At 36.5% G+C, this 24,655-nt stretch overlaps 1 protein-coding gene across 1 annotated transcript in view; it reads right to left on the reverse strand.

The window, feature by feature from the left end:
- Positions 1-24,655, reverse strand: part of NAV3 (neuron navigator 3) — a 756,623-nt gene that overhangs the window by 342,760 nt on the left and 389,208 nt on the right. Inside the window, 2 exon segments of the mRNA XM_053716761.1 lie at positions 11,292-11,407; positions 21,277-22,240. Coding sequence (XP_053572736.1) covers positions 11,292-11,407; positions 21,277-22,240 — 1,080 coding nt within the window.

Consider the following 24,655-nt stretch of genomic DNA (forward strand, 5'->3'; position numbering starts at 1 on the left):
GCATCAGTTTCAAGTGATTTAGCATATGAGTATTATGTCCCTTTAAACTAATATAACTATTAAACTAAAATTAAACTAACTAACAATTAAAGACAAGACTTGTAATGGCTGTGTTGCTGTTTTAACGCTGAAATTACCATTTTTCAGCGTTAAAAGACGAACGCACAACTTGTAATCTACCTGTTTGATAGGTACAGGTCTAAAATTGAGCTTCTCTATATTCTGACTTTGTAAATTTTGTGGGGCCTGATCCACATTTGTAGTTTCAGGTTGTGTGTCATTTATTAGATTGGCAATCAGGGTGGTGGAACAACCGACAAAATAATTGTTAAAGGCATTTGCCACTTCTAAGGGAAGTTGCAGGATTCGGTTGTTCACTTTGACAGTGAAGGGTTGGGAGTGGATTGGGGGAGTTTGTAAGTTATTTATGATTTTGCAAAACTTTCTAGGGTTAGATATGTTATAATTCAGATTTTTACTGAAATATTGGGCTTTGGCCAATTTTGTTTGTTTAGTGCATATATTTTGCCATTGTCTATATATATACAGTGATCATTCATAGAGCCAGTACACTTGAACTTTGACCACAATGAATCCTGAAACTGGAACACTTGAATGAGGTCAGCTGTGATCCAGTTCAAATGTGCTCCTTTAACTCTCATCTTACACAGCGGGGCATGCAAATTCCAAACTTGTAAAAGTTTGTACTGAAATAATTCAACTGCATAGTCTTTATCTGGGATTAGGTATAATCTGTGCCAGGGGAAGTTCTTGATGTCATTTAGAAATTAATCAAGATTACATTTTCTGAAAGACCTGGTGATTTTTATCTTGGGAGGGGATTAAGTAGCCTTTATTTTGTGCACGCAGTACACTAAGCAGTGGTCACTGAAATTGTTAGGGAGAACATCTGCTTCCTGAATCCGATCTGGAGAAGTGGAGAGAATCCAATCGAGCAGGGTGTGGTTATGGCTTTTAATGTTTATGCAAGTTGGGGAGGAGATTAATTGCAAAGTCGTAAACAGCGAGCAAGAACTATTATTTTTAGAATTCAGCCAATCAATATTAAAATTTATGGTTTCAACAATGATTGATTTACTGCACGGGATTTCAATTGTGCTAGAAAGGAAATCAAAGATGGCAGGAGAGCTAAGGTTTTGCAAGGGGGTGAAATTTATGGAACTGTCAACATAAATTACAATGCCGCCTCCTCTTTTTGCTCTGTCATTTCTATAGCAAGAATACCCATGTATTGCAATGGCAGAGTCAGGTATTTTTACAGTTAGCCACGATTTGGACTTGTAATATGAACACCATGCTTGAAGTGCATCAATTTTTGGTAATAAGCTTCTCATATCAGTACAGTAACTCATTTACATTACCTCTGTTTAGATAAGTAGTGCAAAGGAGACCCAATAAATGGTTTTGTAAGTTGTAGATCCTTGGACTGTTCAAGATTTGCACCCAGAAGCAAGTGCTTGGCATTGCAATCTAGTGATATTACAGAACTAGGAAGACACACATACTACATTTCTTCCCTTTTAAGCAAGCCAGGAGCCATCAACTCAAGTTTCTTAATATATTGATGGCTATTAATTTACTAATGGTAATATTCCTAGTGTACAAACAATGGCAATGTTTAGAGACCATCTTTAATTTTATAATGACCAGAAAAAATATTAATGATCTAATTTGTTTTGAGATTCTGCCTTGTCATCAATTCAACTGTAAGAGTCCCAACTAAGTAGTTAATATGCAGTACATTCTATAAAATTATAATGTAAAATGTAGTTCCTTAGTTTTATTATTCAAATATTTGACAAATTCATTCCTACATCCTCTACAAAAATCATATATACAAGTTAAGGTATCATATATAAGAAGTAGAGAATTAAAAAAGGAGATGATGAATGTAGCCTCCAATCAGCAATCTCTTTCCAGGGTTCTGAACCGAAAATGGGCCGGCTCCTAAGCTTACATTCCTGCTTTCTCAACTAAAGATACCAAAAGAACAAGGAAAAATTGATAATAGGAGTAAATTAGAAAGTTGTCTAAAATTGCATGTTCTGTTAGAATCATGAAAGAAACAATTTGGGTTTGATATAAGGGGTATCTAATAATATTCAATTTAAAGCAAAAGATTATTATTTTATTTTTTATCAGCCCTATTTGTTTTGTAGAACTGTTTGTTTACCTACCTTCATTATATTTAACCAGTCACAACACAGGTTTATTATTTTGTAACTTAAAGCATTCTAGTATTGTTTTCTATTGGAATTGCAGCATTTTAACTAAGCACTGAAAGCTTTGTATTCTTCGGGCAAAAAGTCAAGCACTGTAGCACTGCAGTTCTAGCATCTGTTCCTCTTCTGTTTGGCAGAGAAACAATCAGTCTCCTCATTTGTTTTTAGGAGGATGATTGTTTTTTTTACTCTGAACCAAAATAAAATAAAATGAGTTACTAAGATCTGTAACATGTAAATGTAAGCAAGACAAAGGTCATAACATATAGCTGGGTCATATGGTACATCTCTACCACCGTATCCTGGTTTTATAGGGAACTAAAAAATGTCATCATGATGTTGAATTTTCAATAATGAACAATAAACCAGTTTTTCTTATCTAATTCACATACAGTGACTAAAATAGTTTACCCCGGTTCTCTACCATTCCGAGCACAAGCAACACTTGCTAAGTAATTATTTTAACTCATTATTGCATTTAGGAAATATCTATAAAATATAAAATAAAAGTGGTTACTGATACCTGTCAGACAAACATCAGAGGAAAAACTGGATAGCATTTCATTCTTTTATTCTGACAGAACACAGAACACATTGGAGCCGATTTATCATGCCCTGTATACACGTGTTTCCGCACGAGCCTTCAGGCTAGCCGGAAACGGGAGTTAAGAAGCCAGCGGTCTTAAGCGGTCTCCTTAACTCGTTCGCCACCTCTGAGGCGGCGGACAGCAATCCACCCGATCGGATTGATTGACACCACCTGCTAGTGGCCGATTGGCTGCGAAAGTGCAGGGGGTGGCATTGCACACGCATTTCACGAGAAATGCTTCTGCAATGATAAATGCCAACAGCATATGCTATCAGCATTTATCGATGTGCGGCGGACATGACCTGCTACAGCGAATCATGTCCACTCGCACTATGACAAATCGGCCCCTATGTCTAAAATAGCAGTCTTTGTTTCCTGGAGTATTTTTTATCTTTAATATCATAATTTCATTTTAATGTCATAACCCCAGTACAAGGAGTGATTTTACTCTATCTTAGCATTTGAAAGGGACACTAGTTCATGCATTAGTATCTATTATTTACTCCTCACACAGAAATTCTATGTGACAGCACACACAGCATGTCATTTTACCTACATTTTCACTTTAGTAAGTATTCTCCATGTCATATAGTACAAAAATTTAAATGATCATGCTACAAATATTTAAAGTTAGAATCGTTCAATCATTTTTTAATATATTAAGTAGAAGAAATAAAGGCTGGCAAATTTATCAAACTCTACACTTTTTAGTCTTTATTTCATATGAAACTCAACATGTTCCTTGTGTATTGTTTTTCAAAACAAACAAAAAAACAATCCCATCAGCAACATCACAAAGCAAACATTATTGCACAAGTGATAAATGGGCATCCAACAACACTAACATCTCCAAGAATAGATTCTGCTCAGCTGAAAACGCTGCACTAATCTCAAGCTCAGTTGAAGTAATAGTTGTGTCTTACATAGAAACATACAAGGTTCTTAATCACTTGTGCCTCACAGCTAAAACCACTTGATTATCAATATTATACTATTTTCATAAAGCTTCCTGTATCTAGTTTTTTAGGAAGCCACACACATTATTAGATACATTATTTAAAGTGATGGCAAATCCAAGTGTTTAACAAACGCTACAGTTTACCATCACTAGAAATCAAGGGGAGTTTCATTCATCAACCTTGTAAAAAAGGGTGCTAAACTCCCCCTTTCTGTGCCATTGCACAGCACTAAATTCAGCAGCTCTGGCCACCCACGGCACAACAATCTCCTTCAATGAGGTGACGTTTGCACCTCTGAACCAATAGTGGTGCGTGTCCCCAATTTGGCCATTTTTGGTCAGGTGATATTTTGGCTGGGCATAAATACAGTACAGAAAAAAAGACTAAAACAATTCAAATTTACTGTCCCTTTAAGTTGGAAATATGAGAGAGACAAGTGAGGAATGGATACCAAAACTCAGATTTTAATTTGTGCTAGGTTAGGGTTCCCTTGTATAGTTGGATAGGTATATTAGATTCTGTTTCTGTATTATTAATCTTGCAGATTTGCTATGTTTATTTGGTAAATAAAGTGTGAACATAAAATGGAAAGAACCGCTATGGAGTGAGAGCAGAGGGAATTGCAGACTGTCTGACGGTCACTAACAGTGTCTCACGTCACGGTGCCAGTTTTGTAAGTTTCTCTCCCTCCCGAGTCCCTGATCCATCTGAACAGACTAGAGTCAGACTCACTCAGTGTTAATAATGTGTTGGCTGGCATTTGATTTAGAAAAGTACCTGTCCTGTGCACATAAGATCAGTATTTTTATTTTGCATTGAGCTGAGCTTACACAGCCTAACACTGATCTCCAAATTCCATGAGATGGACAGTGGAAGAAATATTTTCCTGGCTAGGCTGGCTTGAAATAACGCTAACGCTACCCAATGAAGATGATCCCTTAAGTCATTAACCCATTGTTAAATGTTGTACTTTGGAGCCATGGCGTGCCCAGCTGTCCTGCCCCTACCTGAAGTTAAGTCAGTGGGTCAGCCCCCTCCTCTCCAGTCCACTCAGGCGCTGCTCCACCGATCCTTCTGTTGTCTCCACAGCAGCTCCACACTGGTACTTCTTCTGAGAGCTCTTCTCACAGCCTGGCTTGGGAGATCACGTCCGTGACTCCCTCCATCCATGTGGGGCTGCTTGTCAACAGTGTCTCAGACAGGAAGGCGGGCGGCAGGTCGAAAACGTCACGTGACCTCGGCAAAAAGCCGGTCACGTGACTGCCGCACGGTCAAAATAAAATTATTATTTACAAATTCATGCCCAAATAATCAGTCACTGCAAAGGAAGAAGTGCTGCCCCCCAAAATATGTCGCTCTAGGCACCGGCCTTGTTGGCCTTTGCATTTAAATATTGCAGCTGCTCACCGAGCAAGTGGGGCGTGTATCCTGTCAGCAATTAACAAACTGAGTAATTACCAGATGGTACAGGCACTTTAGACACTCTGAGCAAGTGCTGTTTGTAAAATGAGGTTGCATACTTAAATACACATTTGAAACAGATATAGCTTTTATTAGAAGCATTTTTGCTAATACATGTATATTACAAAAAATGATTATATTCAAAACTTAAATACATATGGATGTACATGCGGATTCAAATTTTGTCTGGAATGTCCCTTTAATTACATATTCATAAATATGAAAACATATCAGGATACAAAAACACAAAATGCTTTGTTTCACCAGTGTGATAAATCCAGGTTATATTTAATTATAATCAAAACTTACTAGGATAGAATCAGCATTTTACAAGTATCTATAAAAAGTTGTACCCCAGGTATCCATAAAAGTTTTTTATATGATGCGCAGGCTTTTACAACTAAATCATTTTTCAAATCATCTCCTTGAACCCATAGGGGGATATTTATCAAAGGTTGGGCGGACCTGATCCGACAGTGCGGATCAGGTCCGCCAGACCTCGCTGAATGCGGAGAGCTCTCCGTATTCAGCATTGCACCAGCAGCTGGTGCAACACCATCCCCTGCAGATTGGCTGCCAGCAGGGGGGTGTCAATCAACCCGATCGTACTCGATCAGGTTGAATTGCAGCGATGTCTGTCCGCCTGCTCAGAGCAGGCGGACAGGATATGGAGCAGCGGGTCACCAGAAACACGGGCCCCAATAAATTGGCCCCATACTGTGGAAAGAAATAGTCCGTCTAAATCTCAGATATGTCCTGCCAGTTCTCTCCTGATATATTATTCTGCTTTCATACTTGTCTTGTATTTTACATTATAACATAGATTTAAATATTGTTATTAAACTAATACTTACCAGTTATAGACTACTACAAGTGAAATATTGTTTAAGCTGTGCATGATTTCTGCCTAATAGGTGAAGTCAGCAAATTACAGAACAGGATACAATAGACGGCAAACTATTTAACGTAGAAATCTATTGGCAGCATCTATTTACATATTGTTACATTTTACACAAACTAAATGCCATAAACAATTAAGAGAACAGCCGTCATTAAAAAGATGATAAGTTAAGAGATCTGTTAAAACTGTAATCAAGTGTTTATACAAATCACATGCAACAGAAAGGAAGCTACATGAAATATCTGAAATGTGCACAAACCTTATAAATGATATTGCAACCTTGAAATGTTATTAAAAATAACACATCGAAGACATGGTACTTAAAATAAACAGATTATTTTACTATCATCTGTAATATCCCAAGCAATCCTTTATCATAAGTAATCATTTACCTACCTACCGATCTCTCTCTCTATAGTTTACTAGATTCTTCATTGTTAAACCCTGTTTTTAGGTCATTGAAACTTTGGATTTGATTAAATGATAATTCAAAGCTAAAGCAAAGAATTATATGCCAAACTTCATGATTTTTTTGTTGTTTGGAAGGCAGACTGCACAACACAGACGATTAAAATGATCTGCTGGGTTTGCCTTGCTCCACGTTCAGGGGAGAGTTGACTGGTTTTTCGGTATACCTGCTGTCCTTTCTTTATGTATTTAGTCTTCTTGCGGGGAAACCAGATGTGGAATCCTTGCCCAATATGCTTAGAGGAATATGGCTGCACTTCACTGACGAGGCCCTGAGAAAGCTAAAACGATCGTCTGGAGTTGCCATACTCGTTGATCAGAAAGGGATTGCCTGATATTTCGGGGGTGGACTGACCTTGTTAGGCGGGACCAGACTGATATACTCCAGGAAAGTTCTTCTCTGTGAAAAGCATTATTGGGCTTAAAGAAGCTGCTCCCAGGTGGTAAATCACCATAGAACAAGCTAACAAATTATTCAACTGGTGTTCATTTCTGAGAGTGCACTTCTCTTTCTGTATGTATTAAGTTCCCCTAAAGGAAAAGGGGGAAACCAGAATTGGACTCCTTGCCCAACGTGCTTAGAGAAATATGGCTGCACCTCACTGACAAGGCCCAATGAAGGCTGAACCAAAGGTCTGGGGCTGCCATGTTCCTTGATCAGAGAGGGATTGCCTGGTATTTCAGGGCTGGACTGACCATGTTAGCCAGGATCAGACTGATATACTTCAGGAAAGTTTTTCTCTGTGAAAAGCATTGTTGGGCTAAAAGAAGCTGCACCCAGGTAGTAAATCCCCATAGAACAAGCTAACAAGTTATTGAGCTGGTGTTCGTTCATGAGAGTGCCCTTCTCCTTCAGTGTGTACATATATGTACTGACTTTTTCCTTTCTTTAACATTAAATGGACTAGTAACTTTTTCCCTCTGGGCTAGTAACTTTTAACCCCTGACTAGTAAACTACAAGGATATTTTATTTATATATATATATATTTATATATATATATATATATATATATATATATATATATATATATATATATATATATATATATATATATATATATATATATATATATATATATTAGGGCTGCAACTAACAATTATTTTCATAATCGATTAATCGGCCGATTATTTTTTCAATTAATCGACTAAAAAAATTAATTGGATTATGAGATTCTTTGACAACTATTTTCATAATCGATTATATCAATTAGTTATTGCATCCCTAATATATATATATCTTTATATATACTGTACCAATCTTCAGACCGACCCGCCACCTGTTGCCACTGCCTGGGTGTAATGATACAGAGCTATAACCAAATAAAGGATTGCACTCACAGGACTTCTTCAAAGAATCAAAACAGGACTTCTTCAAAGAATCAAATGACTTTACTGGAATGTTTTCGGGGATAATATCCCCTTGCTGAAAAATTTCCCCTTGCTCAAATATTTTTTGTAAAGTACTTTCATATACTATAGTCAATTACATTGTATATTCCCCACTCTCTATGCATAGGTACACAGGTAAGCCTATGTCCACACTTTTGTCATGATTATTATTCCCTTTTTTCTTTCGTTCCTTTCTCCTTTTTTGACTATTTTATATTCCCCTGTATACCTAATTTCCCATCTTTATTCATATATAACTTTATGTCAGTATATGCTGTGTGTATTACCATATTTTTCCCCCTGCCTGTAATCTTTTACTGACACTATCTGCCTGTCTCCTAAACCCCCATCATGATTTTTATGACACCCCTCCTCCCCCTGCATTCAGACCTCTGTAACACCTTCTGTCTTTTTAGCCTATGTTTTAAGATATAATCTGTAAATTCCATCAAATTGGTCAGTATTGCTTCAGACTTGAAAAAGGAAGGAACTCTTCCGAAAGCTTGTCATCTTATAAATCTATAGTTAGTCCAATAAAAAAGTATCATTGTTCAATGCAATACTCTTGTTATTTTGATATCTAAATCTCTGGACTAACACGGCTACTCCAATCAACGTATATATATATATATATATATATATATATATATATATATATCTCCAAGTTATAACACAAGCACTCACTGGACTTGATACAGGTGAAATAAAAAGTGATACAGGTGAAATAAAAAGTGTTTTATTCCATATAAACAAGTGACATTTCGGGGGGGGGGGGGTTCACCCCTTCATCAGACCAAACACTTTTTATTTCACTTGTATCAAGTCTAGTGAGTACAGGTAGCCCTCAGTTTACGCCGGGGTTAGGTTCCAGAAGGAATGGTTGTAAATTGAAAACGTTGTAAATTGAAACCTAGTTTATAATGTAAGTTAATGGGAAGTGAGGGAGATAGGTTCCAGGCCATTCTCAAAATTGTCATAAGTAACACCTAATACATTATTTTAAAAGCTTTGAAATGAAGACTTTAAATGCTAAACAGCATTATATACCTAATAAAATAATCACACAACACAGACTTCACTTGCATTTCTCTGCAAACAGTTCTTTCTATGCATTCCAATCTGGACTGAGTTATAGACAGGAAGATCTTGTTCCTTTGAAATCTGCTCTATAGCTCAGATCTGGTTAAACTGATTAATTTCAGCTTGCTTGGCTTTACTGCAACACAAGCAGACAGCTCCACCTACTGGCTATTTTAATAAATGCACTGCTTCTCAATGCTTTTCAATAGCAGTCACATGACTGGAAAAAAGGTTGTTATTCTGAAACGGTGTAAATTGAACCATTGTAAAACGAGGGCCACCTGTACTTGTGTTATAACTTGGATATTTGAACTTTCTATAGCACCCTGGCAAAATTGAAATTTACTGTTCAAGGGAGTGCACTTATTTCAGTGGATTATATATATATGTGTGTGTGTGTGTGTGTGTGTGTGTATTTTATGTATATTTTATCTATCACATCTTCAGATACTGAAGTTCTTTTTCTATTACAAAATACATAATGTACCTTTCAGATATGGACACACTGTACATTATATTTTTGTTTGATGCTAAGAGGGTATGTGATGGCTTATATTAAAAAAATGAATTTAGTCAATTATAAAAATGCACTGCTCTATTATAACACTGATGGGAATAGTAACTCCCATGGCTGTTAAACAAGAATGTCATATCGTATTTTTTTCTAATCATGTTTATTAAGTCTTGAAAACTGAGTAAGCCTGACAAACATAAGCTGCAATTTAGACGGGTTTAAAAAAATAAAGTAGGACAAATCCCCAGGGATATTTATGCAGGAAAACCATAACCCCAGAAGTAGATAAGGTGGGAAAATGCATTGCTTCAACATATATATAGCAGGTGACACTTTAAAGAAGCATAACCTACATTTTACACCATAGGTAATTTAACTGGAAGCCACTCAGCTAAGAATAGTCATATAGGGATACAATATAGTAAATGTGAGGGGGGGGGGGGTTTGGGGGGGTTAAATATGCTGGTAAAATGGCTTTGGGAGCTAATTTAACAAAGAAAAAGTGCTATGCCAGTTATATATTTACTATAAACAATTTCCATAATATGAAATGCTCTTCATACACAAAGCAGTTTATTCAGAAAGAAAACAATTTCCATGTTTTTTTACCATGTATTTGAAGAATATTATTTCAGCATCACAATTTACAAATAAAAAAAAAAATACATGCTATAAAAGTTAAAATAAATATTGAAATACAAACAAAACAGGACAAAAGTTAACAACTAACAAGATGGATCTACTTCAGTCTTTCCACAATCTACAACAGAAATTCAACTGTGAGTGCAGCAATGCAATTTTTGTTTTCCTGTGAAGGCCTCTATAAACTAAGAGTCTACAACTAAGTATTAAAGAATGGCATAAATTAACTTTTTAATATTTTCATGCAACAAAAAGCAAAGTCTAGAAATATACTCTAGTATATACATACAATTAATTAGTATTGGCCTAAAAAATACCAAGAAATCACATTCAGAATTAGGAATTCTGCATAGGAACCTGTTTACTTAACACCAATATCCTTTTAATAAACGTATGTGAAGCAAAAGTTTACAGTTTATGTAAAGAGACTTTACTCTAATTTATTAGTAAGATATTATACAAAAAACATGTTCCTGCTTAAAAATACATTAAATAAATGGTTAGCTTGATATAACTTTCCAGGCATATGGTTATCACAGATAATATTGCACTGCTGAACGTGTTAAAATCATAAACTTTAAAATTTTAAAAGCAGCTGATGTACGATCCACAGATCTTACGTGTTTCAGGCTTCTAAGAGCGCTTAATCATCTATAACTCCAGCTATGTACTGCTTTTAAGATGTTGAATTAAACTTATGATTTGAAAGAGTTTGGCAGTTCGGCATTATCTGTGTTTTCCTGTAATGAAAGTTGTTTGCTTTTGCCGCTACACCAGTAGCTGTCTGGTGTATGAAGTGGAAGTTGTCCTTTTGTTTTGTAGCAGCAGATCTTGTCTAGTGATTTGCAGACATATAGCTAAACTTCTGGGTCACATCAGCAATGTGTGTGTTATATATATTTACTGGGGGGGGTTTTGTTTTGTTTTTTATATATTTTCATGTACCAGTGCCCATTTGCTTTGAATAGCCACAGCTTTATTTACAGTAACATGCTTTTGAACAAAGGAAATACTTTAGTAGCACACGTTAGCAAAACCACTCACCAGATATCTCCTCTAGGCACTGTTTGGCAGTCTTACTGTATGATGAGTCACTTTTCGTTGGACTTGTACAGGAGTCAGCAGGTAGCAAAGAAGAGCTGTCATTTTCTGAAAGTGTTCTGTAATTGAGAAGATTATATTATCTTTATATGGAAAACATTAGTGGACAGCAGTTCTGCTCTTAACTAAATGCATTTTTCTTTGAAATATTACAAGACATTTCAACTTCTATGAATATTTTAAAAAAAAATTAAAAGGTCTTCCACCTAATTTAAAAAAAAATATATAAATCTCAACTGTGTTGGTCATAAGATAAAAAAAATATGTTGCAGACTTTTTTTTATTTTTTATAATTAATTCACAAGGAAAGCGCTCCTGTATTAAAAGATATAACACTCAAGAGATTATACTGTTATCTCACAAAAGCACCAAACAACTTGACAAATGATTGCTTGCATTAATGTCTGTTATGATGTTCATAATCAGCTCATGCAGATAATTGTTTACCATCCAAAGACCATTGCGTCGTCTGAAGAAGCTAATAAGACTTTGGCATTTATACCATCATGTTTTCATATCAAATTAAATTCTGAAGCAGTTTAGAGTTTTGGGAGATTATCAACTCTGTGAAAAAGGACTACAAATAACATTTTAATAGATCAGAGCTGGTTGCCTAATGAGTTAACATGCAGTTTTTACTTCTTCATTTAAAGGGACACTGAATCCATATTTTTTCTTTTGTGATTCAGATAGAGCATGTAATTTTAAGCAACTTTCTAATTTACTCCTATTATCAATTTTTCTTCATTCTCTTGCTATCTTTATTTGAAAAAGGCATCTAAGTTTTTTTTTTTTGGTTCAGGCTATGGACAGCACTTTTTTTTTTTTTATTGGTGGATGAATTTATCCACCAATCAGTAAGGTTGTTCACCAAAAATGGGCGGGCATCTAAACTTACATTCTTGCATTTCAAATAAAGATAGCAAGAGAATGAAGTAAATTTGATATTAGCAGTAAATTAGAAAGTTGCTTAAAATTGCATAATTTATCTCAGTGGTTGCCAACTGCGGTCCTCAAGGACCCCCAACAGTCCTGGTTTTCATTATAGCTAAACCAGTGCACAGGTGAAATAATCAGCTGGAAATATGAGAAGAAGAAATGGATATACATGAGCACTCAAAATAGGCTAATAATAATTCGTAATGTGAGTAGATGTGTAGAACTGGGTTATATCTACATAAAACATAACTTTTATTAAATTAAATAAAAAGTATATATAGGTGATGAACATTCACTCCGTGTGTTGTGTATTAAAAATAAAAATTAAAAGGATGAATGCTGCAGTGCCAAATAATGGCCATACAAATTATGTCAAGTGGGTAACTGGTAGTCTCAAGTACTGTTAAGTACTTAGCATTAGCAACAAATGTTAATCCAATATAAGGAAGGAAGATACATTTCCACGAATGATGATGCTAAGTGCAGAGCTCAGCTTTGGTGAGCCTGAATTAGCATCGCAAGTTCTGTATATAGTTACACATAAGGGTTAAACTGTAAGGAAGTCTATCTGAATTAAATGTCAGGACAGAGTCCTACACTAGTTAGTTGTAAACACTATGCCGCTATCTTGTATATGTTGCTAAAAACAAATATTCCCACAAGACGTGTGTGTGTGGATGGTGTATCTGGCAGGGGTGTACCATAATATGCTCACGGATTGCACAAAAAACTAATCTAAAAAAAGAGGATTGACCTCGCACAAATTATCTAGCTAGTGCAATACTGGAGCGGTACTACACCCTGTCAGAGTCCCATACTAAATGTCTAAATAATTGACAATTATATACTAGTGACCGCAATAAGGTTTAACACTTATGCCCAAAAAGGCTAAAGAAGTGAAAGGAGTATATCAATATAAGTATATAATAACGCGTCAAAGCGTATCCAAATTATGCACACACACACACTATCAAACTGTCAGCATTCAAATCGAGCGCCTGATGCGCATTTCGCCACCTCCGCCTTTGAGAAAGCCACGGAGGTGGCGAAATGCGCATCAGGCGCTCGATTTGAATGCTGACAGTTTGATAGTGTGTGTGTGTGTGCATAATTTGGATACGCTTTGACGCGTTATTATATACGTATATTGATATACTCCTTTCACTTCTTTAGCCTTTTTGGGCATAAGTGTTAAACCTTATTGCGGTCACTAGTATATAATTGTCAATTATTTAGACATTTAGTATGGGACTCTGACAGGGTGTAGTACCGCTCCAGTATTGCACTAGCTAGATAATTTGTGCGAGGTCAATCCTCTTTTTTAGATTAGTTTTTTGTGCAATCCGTGAGCATATTATGGTACACCCCTGCCAGATACACCATCCACACACACACGTCTTGTGGGAATATTTGTTTTTAGCAACATATACAAGATAGCGGCATAGTGTTTACAACTAACTAGTGTAGGACTCTGTCCTGACATTTAATTCAGATAGACTTCCTTACAGTTTAACCCTTATGTGTAACTATATACAGAACTTGCGATGCTAATTCAGGCTCACCAAAGCTGAGCTCTGCACTTAGCATCATCATTCGTGGAAATGTATCTTCCTTCCTTATATTGGATTAACATTTGTTGCTAATGCTAAGTACTTAACAGTACTTGAGACTACCAGTTACCCACTTGACATAATTTGTATGGCCATTATTTGGCACTGCAGCATTCATCCTTTTAATTTTTATTTTTAATACACAACACACGGAGTGAATGTTCATCACCTATATATACTTTTTATTTAATTTAATAAAAGTTATGTTTTATGTAGATATAACCCAGTTCTACACATCTACTCACATTACGAATTATTATTAGCCTATTTTGAGTGCTCATGTATATCCATTTCTTCTTCTCATATTTCTATGTTAACACAGGATATTGAGCACCTCCCCACTTCTTTATTTACTCTGACGAGGGAAAGACAATCTTCCTCCCTATAGATAGGAGCTAATTATGTTGGGGAACGTATAAGCACTACTAATATAGGAATATTCCTCTACTTTAAACTCTTAAACGGAAATAATCAGCTGATCTGTAACCAACCTGCTCTCATCCATCAGCTGATTATTTCACCTGTGCACTGGTTCAGCTATAATGAAAACCAGGACTGTTGGGGGTCCTTGAGGACCGCGGTTGGCAACCACTGATCTATCTGAATCACAAAAGAAAAAATTTGGGTTCATTGTCCCTTTAAGTAAAAAATAGTTTTATTTTTGTAATAATTTTATATTTTATTACAGGATGGGGACACAAAAAGCTATTATGTATAAAATTGGCCTCTAAATTTAGCACTGCTGGTATCAGCAGTTGTAATTATTACCCAGCATAATCATAGTAAATTTTAATAACCTTGTAAGGATGAAACTTTAAGTTGGATTTCTCTGGGACTAGTACCAACAACCATGCCATAAATTCATACTGTGCAAGTTAACCTGTGTCAATGTGTAAATCAGTTGTGCTAAAACACAAATAAAAAGGAATGTGTATTAAACCAACTAAAAGTGTTCGAAGAGAAACAAATTGCTGTAATTATGGCAATTTAAAATATATGCAATAGACAGTTTTATATTTAATTATCCTGGCTCACCCCAGTAGCACTCGCCAATAAATGTTCCATTACGAAGATTCCTGTGCAAAAATACTGTCTCTTCCTGCAGCTGACCCATGAAAACCTGAGGTCATTTTTACACCTTTCATTTGTTTTTTTAATTTATTTATTTTTTTAAAGGGATATTAAACAGTGCTAGTTTGGTAAAAACAAGTATGCTAAATAAAAGTAAACACAAAAATAAACAGGTTGTGTAAAAAACAGCAAATTACTTATTTGTTTTCTTGCAAAATTAGCACTTAGAAATTTTCAATGTAGCCCTCCCCCAAGAGCAGAGGATTTTCAAAACCTAAGTTTTTTATTTTGTCAGTTCTGGGTATGAGCAAATCTGACTCCCTGGGGGTTGATTAAGTGATTATTTATGGTTACCATTGTTAGGCCTTAAGCTCCTAACCACCCCTCATACCTGTATGGGGGTTGATTAGGTGATTATTGATGGTTACCACTTATTAGGCCTTAATCAACTAACCACTCCTCATACCTTTATGGAGGTTGATTATTGATGGTTACCATTTATTAGGCCTTAATCTCCTAACCATCCCTCATAACTGTATGGTGATTGATTTGGTGATTAATGATGGTTACCATTTAATAGGCCTTAATCAACTAATCATCCCCCATACCTTTATGGGGGTTGATTATTGATGGTTACCACTTATTAGGCCTTAATCAACTAACCACCCCTATACCTGTAAGTGGGGTTGATTAGGTGATTAATGATGGTTACCATTTATTAAGCCTTTATCAACTAAACACTCCCCATACCTTTATGGGGTTTGATTATTGATGGTTACCATTTATTAGGCCTTAATCTAACCATCCCTCATACCTTTATAGGGGTTGATTAGGTGATTAATAATGGTTATCATTTATTAGGCCTTAATCAACTAACCACCCACCATACCTGTATGTGGTTTGATTAGGTGATTAGGTTAGGGCAGCTTAGGGGTTAATAGTGCATTTATCTATAATTCTCAAAATATTATGCATTCTTATGTATGATGCATATCCTTTAACTATTGCATATAAATTAATATTTATCTATATTTTCCTGTGTGTTTTATTGTAAACAAATATATATTTTAACAGTTATATTTATGTTACAAAAGGCATTAGTATTAAAATTGTATTATTACATAACAGGCATGCAATTATGTAATACTATAATTATAATGCAACTGTCTTTTATAACATAAATATCTATTTGAAAAATATATTTATATTTAAGATTATAAGTGCATCAAGCAAGAATATCTACATTTTAATTTATATATCTAATATTTAAACTAATTTGCATTATACATGGCCACGCATTTTATTTCACACATTGTAGATATAATGTATTCAGGCCTTGCTCTGATATTCAATATTTTGTGTTTATTAGTGATAACAACTTAGATATATATGTTTATATATTTATGTTATAGTAGTCAGTAGCATTAAATTATATTTTTACATAACTGGTATGCAGATATGTAGAACTATAATGTTAATTATACTGTCTTTAATAATAAATAATACACAAGCAACATTAATTACACTTTATATGAAAACATTTAAACAATATGCATTCAACATAACAATGCATCATTTTTAATAATGATTACTTGTGTGTAGGGCTTTAGTTTTAGGCTATGACAGTTTAGGGGTCAATGTTTAAATTATTTGCATAGTCATGTGCAATGCATATTGTTTAAAGCATTTTCTATAGATTAAAAGGAATTTAATGATGCTTTCTATTATTTTAAACAAACATATATTTTCAAATATATATTTATGTATGAAATAATAGCAAGCAACCATTAAATACCTTTTAAGATATCTCCAATACTTTAAAGTGATGGTAAATCCTAGCTTTTCTGAAATGTTAGAATTTACCATTGGAACAAATAAAGGGGACTTTCATTCATGGAGTATAAAATGCTGAAAGCTCCTTTACTTGTTCTAAGTGATCGCCTTCACTGATCTGCTAAGGCAGCCCACCGGCAGAATGCTATTTTCGCTATCAGGCAGAGAGGTGATGTTTCTACCTCTTAGGCAATAGTCATGCGAGAAATCCAGCTTGGTGCCACAGGAGTAGCCTGCACTTTGATTTAGACACATCAACACAAGATCGATATGTTCGAATCAGCAAAGTGCAGGTTGCGAGAAGGGTAGCGGACATGTTTGTCTCACCAGCTATAAGCTGTCGAGACTACATTGCCTGAGATAGTTAGAGTAACTGTAATAAAACTTAGGTCCCCACGACAATATTTGAAGTGTGCCTACAAGGGATTGCTCAGATATGCCCCAATTCTTTGAGTATCTCAACAGACCGTTGGACTGTGAGGTCGACAAGGCCAGTGAGGCAGTTTCTCAACAGTCTTGATGTTTTGAATATTGGGGCCTCAGTCACAGGCAATTCAGTGTTTACTTCCAGGAAAAGCTGTGCTAGAAACCAGGACTGTAACAGGATGTCAGTAATTCTAAGCAGTGTCGCAGGCAACCACTCTGACATTTTGCAATATAGCAGGAACTATAGCTTCTGATTAACTGTACCGCCTCTGAAGTCAGCAAAGAAAAAATATCAAGAGGCCTAGCTTTAGCTGTGCTGATAGTGAGGTAAGCGGAAATGAGAGTGAAATGTACAAAATAAAATGTAATTTTAGGTCTCAGACTGGAATAGAAACTGATGATGGTAATAGTTTCTTTTTATTTATTTATTTATTTTGTAGAAATTGTCTGAAAAAGGCCGGTTTACTTTGCGGTTTAAGTAAATGAGCCCAGTCATGAGACCTACAGCCCATCTCATAATAATAATGTATGAATCAGACATGATCAGCCTCAAAACAGAAGAGATAAATTCTATGTGATAGTATCTAGCATAAAAAAAAAATCACACTCCTTAAAGGGGCAGTGTAATGTAAAATTGTTTTCCGCTTAATGAGTTTTTAGTGTAGAGTATAAAGTGTGTGTGAAATTGATCCTTTAGTGTTCCTTTTCTTTATGAAATAGCAGTGTTTGCTTGTTTACAAATCATTTAAATGGGCTGAGCTTTAATGGAAAGCAGACATTCTTATTTTTATGCACAAAGGCCTCTTTATCTTATCTGTCTGTTTACAAAAAAATTGTAAACAATTTAATACACTCCATCAGGTAAAATGGATCACTGTAAACACATTAAAGGGACACTAAACCCACATTTTTGTCTTTCATAAGTCAGATAGAGCATGCAATTTTAAGAAACTTTCTAATTTAATCCTATTATCAATTTTTCTTCGTTCTTTTGCAATATTTATTTTAAAAGCAGTGATGTAAGCATAGGAGTCAGCCCATTTTTGGTTTGGCACCTGGGTAGCGCTTGCTGATTGGTGGCTAAATGTAGCAAACAAATCAGCAAGCTCTTTCCAGGTGCTGAACCAAAAATGGGCAGGCTCCTAACCTTACATTACTGCATTTTCAAATAAAGATAGCAAGAAAACGAAGAAAAAATTATAAAAGGATTGAATTAGAAAGTTGCTAAGAATTGCATCCTCTATCTGAATCATGAAAGAAAAAGTTTGGGTTTAGTATCCCTTTAAAAGAGAGAACATTTACAGTACACTGTCCCTTTCAGAAGCTTATTAACTATCCATTTTCTGTAGATGGTCTGTAGGTCCCATCTGTGCCCTTAACAATACTGAACAGAAAAACGATATTCGTAATCATGACGTAATTACACACGTGTTCAATTTAAATGTAAGTTTCATCAGTATATACAGTTAATTAAATTCAACAATTGCAACTATTTTCTAGTTGATTTTTAATGTTTTATAAATATTTTAAATATTTTATTTTGAGGTGTTATCTTTAACATATGGATTTTAGGTAATGTGGTTCCCCAGACAATTGCCACCAATATGGATTGGTCCTAAATTAAAAAAAAAATAAAAAAAAAATGTTGGATGTGCCAGAGTCAAAGGATAAATAAGGGACAATGCTCAAATGTTTTCATTCACTTATTGCCATTTTTAGGACTTAAAGGTTACCTGTATGCTGTCACGTTGAAGTGGTGCATCATATTTATCAGTAGGGGACAACAACAGAGGGCCCTGGTGCAAACATTTTTTGGGCCCCAATGGTACTAAAGACATGCTGCTCTGTATAATGATTTTGAGGGATAGATGGACCTACAACCTGCAGTAATAAAATGCCCCCTGCATTCAGATTGTACACATTCTGGACATGCTTATGTTTTGATTGGCTGTTATGGGCCCCATTGCTACACCAATGGTAGTTCCGCCCCTGATATTTATAAAAAGCTGACTAGACAATATCACATGAACATCTCTAGGTAAAAAACGAAGGTATTTTACCTTGACATTTCTTCAGCTCACCAAAGTAAGAGTATCCTACTCTTTTTTCTCTTATCTGCATGGTCAAAAATACAACAGCAGTCAATCAGCATCTTCAGTGCTGGGTTTACACTTTACTGTGATCTCATGAGATTTTACCATAATCTCATAAGATTCATTAGTAAAAATCCTTAAAATGAGAAGGGGAATAAAGTGATTGTGGTTGCACATGCCAGATGCACGTTCCTTTGCAAGTCCCTGGACAAGCATTCTGATTGGCTGCTTACATTAATTTTAAAACAGTATATAGCTACTGAGGAAATTTTAGGTAAAATTTCTTCCTTTTTACATAAAGATGTTCAGGGTGATATTTTCTAGTCATTATTTAAAAGATATGTTGCATTAAATTGAAGTGATTGAGAATGTCCCTTTAATACATTATGTTAGAGTATTTTACTTGTTTCACGGCTGCATGCCCCTAACTATGTCTTAACATCTTCAAAGGGGTTAAAAAAAACATAATAAAAGCATCTCTGGAGTGCCAAAGCACTTCAGCTTTGTGAACTGGGAAAAGCCAGTGAGCCAATCAGGACTGCCGATACCTAGCCGCTTGAAGCTTAAAGTGATACTAATCCCAAATTTTTCTTTCATGATTCAGATACAGCATGCAATTTTTGGTTCAGCACTTGGGTAGCGCTTGCTGATTGGTGGCTAAATGTAACCACCAATCAACAAGCGCTATCCAGGGTGCTCAACCAAAGATGGGCCAGCTCGTAAGCTTACATTCCTACTATTTCAAATAAATATATTAAGAGAACTAAGAAAAAAATGATAATAGGAGAAATTAGAAATTTGCTTAAAATTGCATGCTCTATCTGAATCATGAAAGACAAAATTTGGGTTCAGTGTCCCTTTAACCGCGGAAGTGCATTGGTGCTACAGAGTGGACTTTAGCAATGCATTAAACTTATTTGCGGAGGTAAAACTCAGAGGCACACAACAGTGCCACAGTAAAGTGCTCTGTCCTGCAACTGCAACATGTTTCATTAGGCAAAGAAGGAATTTATATAACTATAAGGGTCTCAGAGGCATTAACTGAGACTAGGCCCTTACTTCTAGAGGACCGATTGGCTCCTGTACTGCCGTATTCTGACTGCTATCAGATCGCATTTACCTCTTTCCTGGATTCCTGAGCAGGAACTGAATAATGCTGCTGCACAGGAACTGCTGGAGACAGCTTAGAGCATGTACACGAGTGGAGTGCAGGGAAGAGCTAGGAGTACTCCACTGCTTCAGTGTGAGTGCTGAGTAGGGATAGGGAAAACTGTGACACATGCCTGCCTTTATGGATACTGTGGAAGCATATACACCTTCTTCAATCATTGTGGGTTGCTCTACAATAAGTGCATTTGTACAGCAGATAATACTTCTCCCAATACAGCTTACTGCATCACTCCCCATACAGTTTACTTCACAAAGAAAATAAGTTACCTAACCATAATTTCCAACATTTCCTTGAGGAGAGGTTGGGAAACCTGTGGGCAGTGCATAGGAGGGGGTAGCCGTAAGGTTGTGGGAAGGCGGATTGTGTCCTGGGGATAACTAAAGCAGTTCCTGAAAACCAGCACACAGAGAAGAAGTGGAAAGCAAGCAAGACCTCCAAACCTATGTCAATCTCTCAGGATCGGGATGTTAGAAGGTATGCACTATACACAAGTTTAAGCATATCATGCTACATAGCTATATATAGATATGTGTGTATAAATTGAATTGTTGCTCAATACAACAGTTTTGTTATTCTTACAGTTACACAGCTAATAAAATGTTGGAACATGCTATCTAACATTGTGTTAGTTATTATTATGGTATGTTGATGATTATGATTTGTGACTATCCACCAATAGAGCAGTGAGAGTTTTGCCAGTATTGTTCTATCCCACGAATCATAACAGTACAAATTTGCACTTTTTGCTAGTGTCAAAGTAAACAGCTTTTAAAGACTGATCTTACCTATAAATGAAAGGTGCCACAGTTGCAGTGTTGGGGTGTGTGTACTGCTGCTGGGGTAGCTGCACGGCCCCATTTCCTGAAAACTGGACGGTTGCACCAGTTCCACCAGTTGACGTTGAGTGATTTGTGGAGGATGCAGCAGACTTCCCTTCTGAAGGTGTTGTTGCTTTTTCACTTGTATGGGACTTCTGAGAGGATAGTGTCTGACTTCCTTTTGAAGTCCTACTTTTTTCTAGTTCTTTTGCAACAGCAGATCCTGGAGATGTGGTCTGCTTTGCTGCAGGCACTTTTGACCCAGGCTTAGGTATCCCACTCGATAAAGGAATTAAACTTTCTTTTTTTACAGCAGCAGTTTTGTTACCTTTTGGGATCAAGCTTGCTATTTTGGAACTTTTTTTAGATCCCTCAGACGTCTGATCTTTTTCTTCTCTAGAAGCTTTCTCTGGGTTTGATTTACATTTGTCCTTACTTCTATCATCCTTTTCTTTTGGCTGAGGCAAACTCTTTTTATTGCTGAGATTTTTGCTTCCAGCTTTCGGAGGAGTCAATTTGTGAGATATTTTTGGACTACTAAAGGTTGAGCTCCCATCATTTTCTCCACATTCTGATAATATTTCATCTTCTTTTATAACTTCATTTGAAGATGATTGAGATCTCATAGCTACCCTAGTATTAACTAGTTTAAATTTTTCCAGCATGGATTTTTGCCCAGACGAAGATGTTTTAACTCCTTCTGACAATGGAGGTTTTAGTCTGTCTGTTGCTGTAGGGGAGGTTGCTGGGCTGGGCTGCTTTACAGAGAGCATGGTAGAAGTGGCACTATGTTTGACATTCATAGATTTACTCCGCCAAGGTTTACTGGCACTTGGAGAAGGTATGGCAGAGACCACCTGTTGACTAGGGCTAGTGGGGTATTGCACATTTCCATTCATGCCTGCAGACTGTGGAGGGCCTTTTGGTGATTCTGTAAAAGGTAAACAACAAAATAAGAAAACTATAGACTGTTACCAACATTTACAAATCAGTGTTGTTCCTAATATACTTTTTTTGCAAGTGAATACATATCAGAGTTTTTCAGATAATAGTGTGGAATCTTATGCCCAGGACCATAACTAGCCCTCAAATGGCCCCTCAGTGAGTACTGTGGAGGGGCTCTCCATTTCAACAGCACCCTTTCTGGCTGTTTATAATGACAATATTCTGAGCTGCCACCATATATGAGCAAAATGAGCCACTTCTCTGTTATTCTCTATTACGGTGAGTCATCCTTCCCCCTTGGTTAGTCCACACTAGAGAATATGCAATCCTTGTAAAAATATGGTGGCAGGTATTTCTGTACAGCAGAACTGTGGTGGCCATCTTGGAAGCCCTGTCATCAGATTTGTAAAGGCAAATTCAAACACGTTCCTTACACTATTTTTTTTCTGTATGGGGCCACACCAAGGGGCCAGACATGATAAAATTGTAGCCTGGGGCTACTAGCCCCTATGTAGCTAAGTTACTATTAAAATCTAGGCCAGATGGGCCCCCTAGAGTTTTTGCCCCTATCTAAATTGAATCCTTTAGTTGGGTAATAGACGTAATAGACTCCTGTAGTTATGGCCCTGCTTATGCCAACACAATTTGTATTTCATTAACCCCTTAATGACCAAGGAAGTGCCTGGCACGTCCTCAGGGATTTCAAGCTCTGGAAGCGAGGGGGCAGCTACACTATAAAATAAATAAATAAATAAAGCGCATTTTCAGCAAACTGGGTACTGGCAGACAGCCAGGGTTAGAGGGAGGGTTAGAGAGCTGTTTGGGGTGATCCAACACTGCAGAATAAATATTAAACAAAATTAAATTTAAAAAAAGCCTTATATTTTAGTACTGGCAGACTTTCTACCAGTACTTAAGATGGCAGTGACAATTGTGGGGTAGGGGAGGGAAGAGAGCTGTTTAAGAGGGGTCAGGGAGGGATCAGAGGGTGGGATGTATCAGGTGGGAGGCTGATCTCTACATTAAAGCTAAAATTAACCCTACAAGTCAACTTATTAACCCCTTCACTGATGGGCATACATGTGGTGTACAGCGGCAATTAGCGGCCTTCTAATTACCAAAAAGCTATGCCAAAGCCATATATGTCTGCTATTTCTGAACAAAGGGAATCCCAGATAAGCATTTACAACCATTTGTGCCATAATTGAACAAACTGTTTGTAAATAATTTAAGTGAGAAACCTAAGGTTTGTGAAAAAGTGAACAATTTTTTTTATTTGATGGCATTTGGCGGTGAAATGGTGGCATGAAATATACCAAAATTGGCCTAGATCAATACTTTGGATTATCTACTACACTACAGCTAAAATTAACCCTACAAGCTACCTAATTAACCACATCACTGCTGGGCATAATACAAGTTGGTGCACAGCGGCATTTAGCAGCCTTCTAATTACCAAAAAGCAATGTCAAAGCCATATATGTCTGCTATTTCTGAACAAAGAGAATCCCAGATAAGCATTTACAACCATTTGTGCAATAATTGCACAAGCTGTTTGTAAATCATTTGAGAAGCCTAAAGTTTGTGAAAATGTTAACAATATTTTTTTTTATTTGATGGCATTTGGCGGGGAAATGGTGGCATGAAATATACCAAAATTTGCCTAGATCAATACTTTGGGTTGTCTACTAAAAAAATATATATATATACATGTAAAGGGTTATTCAGGGATTTCTGACAGATATCAGTGTTAAAAACAGAATTTATGCTTACCTGATAAATTACTTTCTCCAACGGTGTGTCCGGTCCACGGCGTCATCCTTACTTGTGGGATATTCTCTTCCCCAACAGGAAATGGCAAAGAGTCCCAGCAAAGCTGGTCACATGATCCCTCCTAGGCTCCACCCACCCCAGTCATTCGACCGACGGACAGGAGGAAATATATATAGGAGAAACCATATGGTACCGTGGTGACTGTAGTTAGAGAAAATAATTCATCAGACCTGATTAAAAAACCAGGGCGGGCCGTGGACCGGACACACCGTTGGAGAAAGTAATTTATCAGGTAAGCATAAATTCTGTTTTCTCCAACATTGGTGTGTCCGGTCCACGGCGTCATCCTTACTTGTTGGAACCAATACCAAAGCTTTAGGACACGGATGAAGGGAGGGAGCAAATCAGGTCACCTAAACGGAAGGCACCACAGCTTGCAAAACCTTTCTCCCAAAAATAGCCTCCGAAGAAGCAAAAGTATCAAATTTGTAAAATTTGGCAAAAGTGTGCAGTGAAGACCAAGTCGCTGCCTTACATATCTGGTCAACAGAAGCCTCGTTCTTGAAGGCCCATGTGGAAGCCACAGCCCTAGTGGAGTGAGCTGTGATTCTTTCAGGAGGCTGCCGTC

This window comes from Bombina bombina, chromosome 6 (genome assembly GCF_027579735.1).
Source record: "Bombina bombina isolate aBomBom1 chromosome 6, aBomBom1.pri, whole genome shotgun sequence".
In the NCBI taxonomy this organism is placed as follows: domain Eukaryota; kingdom Metazoa; phylum Chordata; class Amphibia; order Anura; family Bombinatoridae; genus Bombina; species Bombina bombina.